Raw genomic sequence first — 8,294 nt, 5'->3', positions numbered from 1 at the left:
CTGGGCAACCTGCTTCGGTGCCTCACCACCCGCGCAGCACAGAATTCCCCCACAGTGTGTAATTCCAGTCCGTTCAGCAGTGTGGTGCCGGGGCAGCAGCTGGGAGCCCCAGCCTCCCTGTGCCGCCCCGGCTCGCAGCCCCCGCGGCCGGGCCGGGCGCGCTCGCTGCGCGGCCTGCCCCGCTCCACGCCGGGCTCGGGGCCTTCAGAGCGGAGCGGATCGCGGAGGCGAGCGCTGACCGACGTGTGGGACAGGCGCTCCGCTCCCGCCCGCCGGCTGCACGCAGCGCGGTGCCGCGGGCTCCACACCGCCTTCCCCTCAGCGGGACGCGGAGCCCCGCGCCCCGTCCGGACAGCGCCGGCGGGGACAGGACGGCGGTCCCCACGCCGGGCAGCGCGGCGGTGGCGGCGCCCGTGCCGCTTCCCTGGCTGATCCCGGTCGCGGTCCCGCCCGCGCGCCCCGTGACCCTGCGGTGACGCGATGGGGGCGGCCCTGGCCCACGTGGGCGCTGACGCGGCGGCGGCGGGCGGGCCGGCGGCAGGTGAGGCGCGGCGAGCGGGGCAGCCCCGGGTGCGTGCCCCGGGCCGATGGCGGAGAGCGGGGCCTGTGCCCCGAGCCCGGCCTGGGCCTGGCTTGCCCCTCCAGCCGGTCCCCGGCGGGTCTCCGGGCCCAGCCCGGGCGCGCAGGCCCTGCCGGAGATCCGGCACTGACAGCCGGGCCCGGCCGGCGTGGCCAGGCCCAGGCGGCTCCGTCAGTCCTGTGGAGGGCTGGGGGAGGCTTTTAGCCCCGCGGGGCACGAGCATCTCTCTTACGAGGAGATATGGTGGGAGCTGGGCCTGTTCGGGCTGGAGAAGGAAGGACTGAGAGGGGCTCTCATCAATGCATGTAAATGGTTTAAAGGTGGGTGCAGGAGGATGGTGCCAGGCCCTTAGAGGTGCTGCCCAGCGACAGGACGAGGAACAATGGCCATAAACTAAAACACAAGAAGTTCCACCTCAACATGAGGAAGAGCTTCTTTACAGTGAGGATAGCAGAGCACTGAACAGGCTGCCCAAGGATGCCTTGGTGTCTCCTTCCCTGGAGACATCCACAACCCACCTGGATGTGTTCCTGTGTCACCTGCTTCAGGTGACCCTGCCGTGGCAGGGGGGCTGGACTGGACCAGAGGTCCTTTTCAACCCTAACAGCTCTGCCATTCTCTTGGGTAAGTTAGAGGTGCTGTGAGAGGAGACAAGCAATGGGCTTGTGCCTCAGTGTGTGGCTGCCCTGTGTGCAGAGCAGCCTGGCTTTGAGGTGGTGCTGCTGGCTCCCGACTATGCAAGGCAGTGTGCTTATTTTGAACAAGACTGTTCCTAAAAGAGAAAGCGGAGAGGAAATTATCACAAGGACAAGCATATCTGAAGAAAACATGACATAAACACTCAGGGTGGTCTGCACAGGCTGCAGCCAGACCTGCTGGCCTCGCCTCCCCAGTGTGGCACCGGCACACACCCTGGCACAGTGGGGTGGTGGCCCCAGCCATTGCTGGTGCCGGGGCTCGCAGCAGCCCATCACTGCATGTGGGAGGCAGGAGGATGTGTCTGCTTCCTCTGGCAGCAATTTCGTGGTTGCTCTTTGCCCCATGTGTCTGATGGAGATGCTGTCCAGGCAGGATCTGGTCTGGGCTCTTGGAGAGCTGCCTCCTGCAGTCTGAGTGAGGTGTAGATAATACATGTCTAGACAGTGGCAGATTTTGGGATCCAGCTCTGACTCTTGTCATGCTGCAGTGGTACTTTGCATGTTACTCCTGCTCTGCCTTAATTTCCCCATCTGTAATACAGGGAGTGGCCCCTGATAGAGTGACTGAGAAAACAAATTGGCATGAACCAGCAGACGCTTGCAAGATTTAATCATAAATCTTGACAAGCAAATGCCTGACCCTTGATGTTCCCTCATGGTTCACCCTCGGTGCATCTCTAATCTTACCACCAAGAACACAGTGTTAATGCATTTTCTGCTCGTGGCTGGGGCATGAGAATGTTTTATGGGCGGGCAAAGTTTGTTAGCCACTTCAGTTTTGCCCTTTGCTTTCTCAGGCACAGTGGAGCTTATGAAGGCCGAGCAAAGAGCTGGATGGTATTTTGTGTGAGCAGAGACAAGTGGCATCCAGACGTGGGGAACTGCAGAGACAGGTAACAAGGGAGCCTGATACCTTTGTTAAGTTAGGGCAGGAAATGGGGGTGGTTCTTGCACTGCCACAGCCATGACCTTAATTTCAGATGTGTTTCATTTTAATCTCTGGACTGATTAAATAATGATAGAGAAGATGTTTGAACTTTGTAGAGGCTTGTAATTATGGCCAAGGGAGGAAAAGTCACCTGTAAAGACTTATAGGGGTGACCAGAGTAAGTTCTCAGGACTATCTCTGAGAAAACAGCTTTTATTTTTCCGGAAACTGAAGACATTTTTTATTGTAGTTTGTGAAGAATATTTTGAAAACCATTTCTTGTAATGTGGGGGTTATCCAAAATAGAAGTACTCCTTAATTTGGGTTTTGTTACTAATCTACCTTACTGGTGTTTTTAATATAGCAAGCAAATCTTTCAGCAGTGAGAGTACTTTTTAAATTTTTTTTTGTCCTTGAGAGAATCTCATCTTGCTAAGAAAACCATGGCTTGTCAGCAAGGAGCTTTATTAAAAGGTAAAGCCTTGTCATGCCTTGCCTATTTATATGAGACTTCTAGACTCCTGGAGACAAAGCACAGGCCAAGAAAGGAAGCTGTGTCCTTATGAGTTTATAGAAAGAGATTCTAGCCAGATTTCTGCTGGCTAGTCACTATGTTGTTGTTCTCTCTCCTGTGTGTTTCACTCTATCTGAACATAAATCAGCAGCAATGTTATAGAGTGTTACAGCAGCTCGCTGTGGAGGACAAACAGAAACAATCACAATATTATAAAGTTCAGTGTAGCTTGCAAACACTTTGTAAAACAAATTTGTCCTGGAAATAAATCTGAGGTGTAATCCCCTGCAAAGGGATGAGATACCAGTTTGAGGATACACTAGTATGGTGCCTTTGGGCTTGATTTGCTTATTGTGTTCTGGGTTTTAAAAGACAGTGTGCCTGTGTACCTGACACTGTGGGCAGAGTCAGTCTCACACAAGTCTGGTGTGCTCTAAACCTCCTGTGATGAGACTTGTGAATGGTGGTCTTGGGTTTTCCTTACACCTGAATGCATCACATCTTGGTTCAGTTTGTGATTTGCTCACAGTGCTACTGTGTGACCTTGGTCAAATCAAACCTCGTGAAAGGGAGGCAGCTCTTGTGCCTTCCTGTTCAGATGGCAAACATCTCAGAGCAGGGACTGTGCCTTACTGTGTTTTGCCATAAGAGTGGAATGTCATCTGGGACTCCTGGTAGCTACTGAGGTGTAAATAGAATAAGTGCCTGGATAGGCAAAAAATGTTTGAGACTTGTGTGCTGCTTGCTTCTCCTCTCTATGACCTGTTTGTAGACATGGCTGTGAAATGAGCTGTGAAATTAACTGGTCAGAATAAAATACTTCATAGCATGGCCTTCAAGCAAGACATAACACACCTTGCCCTGGAAAGTGACAGCATTAAAGTTATAAGAGTTCTTAAAAATGTGAGTGGCCTGGGGAGAAAACTGGGAAGGGAATAATCCCACTTTGGGCACACTTTGGAGATATGAGTGAAGAAAAAGGTGGAGAAACTCTGAGGTTCAGGCTACTTGATTTTTGTAGTTTTTCTGGCCAGTCATCCTCTGCAGCCAGCGTGTGCCTCCCACTGCAGCCATCTCTTGTGCCAGCACAGCAGCAGGGTGCTCACAGCGGGCACTGGCTGGTGAGGGTTTTGGAGGAGCACATTGAGAGGCTGGTGTTCACTGCAGTGCCAAAGACACATCCATTGCAAAAGCACAGCCAGGGAGGCTGGCCTGTGCCCTTGGTTTTCCCTCTGATCTGCTGTGCCATCCAGGCTGTGCCCCACCCCTACCTAATACCAGCTGAGCTCTGCAGAGCATTTGCCAAAGGTCTTTAGAGAACATTCCCATAAGCATCCTTAGTTGTCCTCTGGCAGTCACTTGTGAGAGCTCAATGGCTGTTCCTCCTGTTACAGTTGTGTTCTTGCTAGGTGAACTAGTCTGCAGCCCTGAGATCAATGTGCCAGTGAATGCATCCCTCTGAATGTCCTTGGGAGCAGATTTCCTTTGTCTGAGTTAATTCAGTCAGCAGTTCACCATGAAACTCTGGGCTACAGTAAACCCTCTAGAAGTTACATGTATAATTGGCCCATTTCTGAGTTCTTGATGTGCATCTCTTCCTCTCTTAGCAGCCTGTGTTCCTGTGGTGTATAAGCCACAGCATCCCTGGCCCTAAAGTGAAAAGACTGAGAGTTTCTCAGTGCACCTCATAGGTGGGGCATTTCTGATCTGTTGGTACTTGGCTCCCATGCCAGGACCTTTCCTGGCTGTCACAGGGTGTGTTTGAGGTGCTTTGTTCCTGGTGCTGTCCTCATGCAAGAAGGGGTTGACTGGTGCATTAAGCTTTCCTGTATCACCACAGGGCATGCCATCCTTCACCAGGCAGGAAAGATCCTTTCCAGGACAGGCCAGCTTGGACTCTCTGGCCTTAACCTGATTTCTTGTTCTCAAGAAGTGAAGGGACAAGACAGGTGAAATTCTGGTCCGAGAGGGGTGATGTTGGCACAGTTGTCCTCAAAGGGAGTTTCCAGTGGAAACAGCTTCCTCCAGCCTGTGCATGTGGGTGACCTGGGATGGCTGGAGAAACACTGAAGTTTCGTGCTTTGTTTTAGTTGCAGGTAGGAAGATGAGTCCGAAAATTACAACAGAGCTGCTGAAGCAACTGCGGCAGGTGATGAAGAACCCCAGATATGTACAGGAACCTGTCCAAGCCTACATAGTGCCCTCTGGAGATGCCCACCAGGTATGGATGGATGCATTATGGGAATGGTCATACTTTCCTTCCCTGCAAAAAATAAAAGCCAGGTATAACTAAAATCATCCTTTGTCACTCACTTTAATGGTTCTAGCATAAGTCTGGGTAACCTGAGAAATATGTTGGAAAACATTTCTGCGATCATCTCTGGAGACTGAGGTTTTTATGTTCTTGTAACAAATCAGACTGGATGTTCCACCAACAGCTTTTCCTCACATTGTCTTCAGGGAGCTCACACTGCGAAAACGGAGCTTGCCAGGGCACTTGCTATGCCCATCCTGGCTGTTGGGAAGAAAGGATTTGCTGGGGGAGGAACAGGCCTTATCTGGGCTTTACTTTCTCCAGTAGCACCTCCTGATCAATACATACTCTTAAGCAAGGTAGCAAAGGTTTAGTTGCAGAGTTTTCTCTTTGCTAGATCCAGTTATTGGTGAAATTTGTTGCCTATGCCCTTCAGATCCCAGATGGAGGGGTCTTAGGAGAGGCAGGGAAGGAACAGGCTACAGTGACATTTCCCTTTCTGTGCTGCTCTGCATCATGTGCACTAAAGACAGGAGGCAAGTCTGGGCCTAGGGTGGTAACCCATGGCAGTAACTGTTGTGTGCTGCTTCCTTTAGGAATTTTGTAGTCCGTGACATAAATTTTAAATTGCTGAACTGCTTTTTACCTCCCCTGCTTGCTCATGTGTAAGGTTCACTCTTCTGTTCACTCTGTTAGGAGACCCAAGAACTGCTGAGGGTTTTCCCCTCCTCAGCCATTTTCAGGAAACAAAAGACCTGAAGCTTTACTGGCACACACCCAAAGCTCCCTTTTACCCCAGGGTGCACAAGAGCAAAATGCAACTGAATCAGAACCTTTGCCCTTGACTTGGCACTGGGGTGAGCTGGGTCCAGACTTGCCTCTGCCCTGGGACCATATGTGCAGCATCATGTTTCCTCACAGGGAGATCCAAACTTGGGCAGGTAGGGGGAAGGCATTTTCTGCAGCTGCTATTGTCTGCTGCATTCCTGCCTCAAGCTGCCTCTGTCCATATATAACTCTGGTTTCATTTCACTAGACATTAAATGCTGTCATGTGAGTTGAAGAATGTGACCCTCAGGACTTCTGGGTTTTTCTGTTGCTTTCTTTTTCTTGACAGAGTGCAGTTGAGCAGAGAACCCCATGTTGCTATTTCCTGCCAGGCGAGTTGGTCAGGTTTCTCTGCAGAGGGAATCTATCTGAATAGGAGTGATTACTGAAAACTGCTGATTCTGGTGCCTCCTGAATAGCTGGTGCAGGGTTTTTTCTGTAAGGGCTGGGAATTAATGTAGTTTTTGCCAATGACAGAAACCTGTTGATCCCAGAACAGCCTTACTGATTCAAGGTAAAATTGATTTGAAACTTTTCCATGTTCCAAGCAAGGGTTTGTTTCCTGTGTGCAAACAAGAACTTTACAGCCTTGCAGTCAGATTTTGCTCGTAGGCAGCTCCCTCCATGAGTCAGAATACTGTAGTTTAATGATACCCAAGTGTTTGGTGGCCTAAGCCATTTCCTCCCCACAGTCCAAACAAGATGTGTATTACTGTTCTTGCCTCTCTCAGCTATTCCTGAGGCTGTCCTGGCATCTGCATCACAGAACTTGTCAACAAATAGGGCTTTCCCTCCTGTGGTGTTGCCACAGGGTTTAGATTGTAGGAAACTTTATTCCCTTCTGGGTTGCAAAGGAACCCCTGGATTGGACTGATGCTGATACACCCTGATGCTGCAACTTGCTGACTATTTTCACTTTGTAATACTGGGAATGTTGATGAGCTCTTGAGTTCTGTGATGCTTTTGATATTGTTTTTCCTGCAAGGCAAGGTGGCTTAGATTATCATAGTGCCAGGAGTCTTGCTACCAGTTGTAGCCTTTGCTTTCCATGTTTAGTTGTGCAAGGAACTGAAAAACTTGTAGAGCTTCTCAAACACAGCTGCCTCTGACTCAGACTTAACCAAGGCTGCCTTGGATTTGTGGCTCTTGCACTCAGCCCTGGATGTTGGATGGCTGCTTTAATTTTTGAAAACTTTGATGCTGGTGATAAGAAGTCAGAGAAACAGACTCTTTCCTTGGGGACCTGGGTGTTCCAGAGGCTGATGAGAAAGGAGGACAGTCCCAGCCAAAAGTGGAATGAAGCCCAAAGAGTCCTACTTCTCTTCATGTGTGCTGGGTGGCTGCAGGTGCCCAAGGATCATGAAGGGATGAAAAGCCATGCTTTTAGGAATGAGCCACCTAAACCCTTTGTGGTTTGGTTAAAAATGTCAGAGCTTTTGGGATGTTGCAGTGGTAAAAGCAGGATCCATTTCCATGTTGAGTCAGTGTGTGTTTACATTGAATCTGGAGTTTACCCATATGGGACTATTCAGAGACTGGAAGAGCTGCTTCTTAATGGGAGGGAATGATGTTTGAATTAGAGCTTGGTTTTGGAGCCAGTCACAGCTTAACTGCGGCTGGCTTCACCCTCCAGGCCTTGACTCAAAACAAATTTGGTCAGATTTGGCTGGTTGTCCACATGAAGGAAGCACCTGCCCAGCTTAGGGCCCCATGTTTGGGTTGGCAGAGGTGCTGTCTTCTGCTCAGGGCTGGCTCCTCTGACACACACTTGTGCTAAGCTGAGCCATCAGCCAAATTATAAAGCAGGAGAGGGCTTGTGCACAGGTTGCTCTGGCGTGTTCCAGATCTCACCAATGCAGTTAGGTTTTTGGCAGTGAATCCCTCCCTCCCTCCCTCCCTCCCTCCCTCCCTCCCTCCCTCCCTCCCTCCCTCCCTCCCTCCCTCCCTCCCTCCCTCCCTCCCTCCCTCCCTCCCTCCCTCCCTCCCTCCCTCCAGGAACACTGCAGTGTTTGTTCTTTAATGACACTGGTGTCGTGCCTCTAAGGGTAGCCAGATGCACTTTGCATTGCTGATCTTGGTTGACATTAGACTAGAATGAGCTTCAGCGTGTTTACAGCACAACCATGCAGGCTCTGGGGATAAGCAGCCCTCCTTTTTGGGGGGGTTCTTCCTGGCTTAGATAAGGGTATTTTTGTGATGTAGCCCCCAATTTTGTCTGTGTGACTGACAGGTGTGGTGAGAAGCAGATGTGAAAGCACTGAGGAAGGCTGGGTTGAAGACCATCAGAGCTGCAAGACAAGCCTCAGGGAAATGCCTGGTTCTCACTGAGCTGTGGTCTATGCTTTGTGTGGCATACACAGGTGTTCCCCATGTAATTTTAGCTTGTGCAAAACATGGGCTCATCTTTGCACAGTGGGGGTTGCTGCATGGAACAGAACAGGTGGGTGTGCAAGAATTCAGACTGACAGATGAATGATCTGTCTTTCCCTCCA

General features: G+C 50.7%; 1 protein-coding gene across 3 annotated transcripts in view; it reads left to right on the top strand.

Annotated features, from left to right (window-relative positions):
- Nucleotides 1-402: 402 nt before the first annotated feature.
- Nucleotides 403-8,294, top strand: part of XPNPEP1 (X-prolyl aminopeptidase 1) — a 30,493-nt gene continuing 22,601 nt past the window's right edge. Inside the window, exons 1-3 of one of the 3 annotated variants that reach the window (XM_064431254.1) lie at nt 480-541; nt 2,076-2,171; nt 4,811-4,941. In XM_064431254.1, the coding sequence (XP_064287324.1) occupies nt 4,825-4,941 (117 nt within the window). In that variant the 5' untranslated portion in view covers nt 480-541; nt 2,076-2,171; nt 4,811-4,824. Of the gene's footprint in view, nt 542-747; nt 901-2,075; nt 2,172-4,810; nt 4,942-8,294 lie in introns of those variants that run through there. The other 2 variants (XM_064431255.1, XM_064431253.1) reach the window with 2 other exon arrangements.

The sequence above is a fragment of the Passer domesticus genome, chromosome 8, assembly GCF_036417665.1.
Source record: "Passer domesticus isolate bPasDom1 chromosome 8, bPasDom1.hap1, whole genome shotgun sequence".
Lineage (NCBI taxonomy): Eukaryota > Metazoa > Chordata > Aves > Passeriformes > Passeridae > Passer > Passer domesticus.
This window is presented reverse-complemented; position numbering and strand designations above follow the sequence as displayed.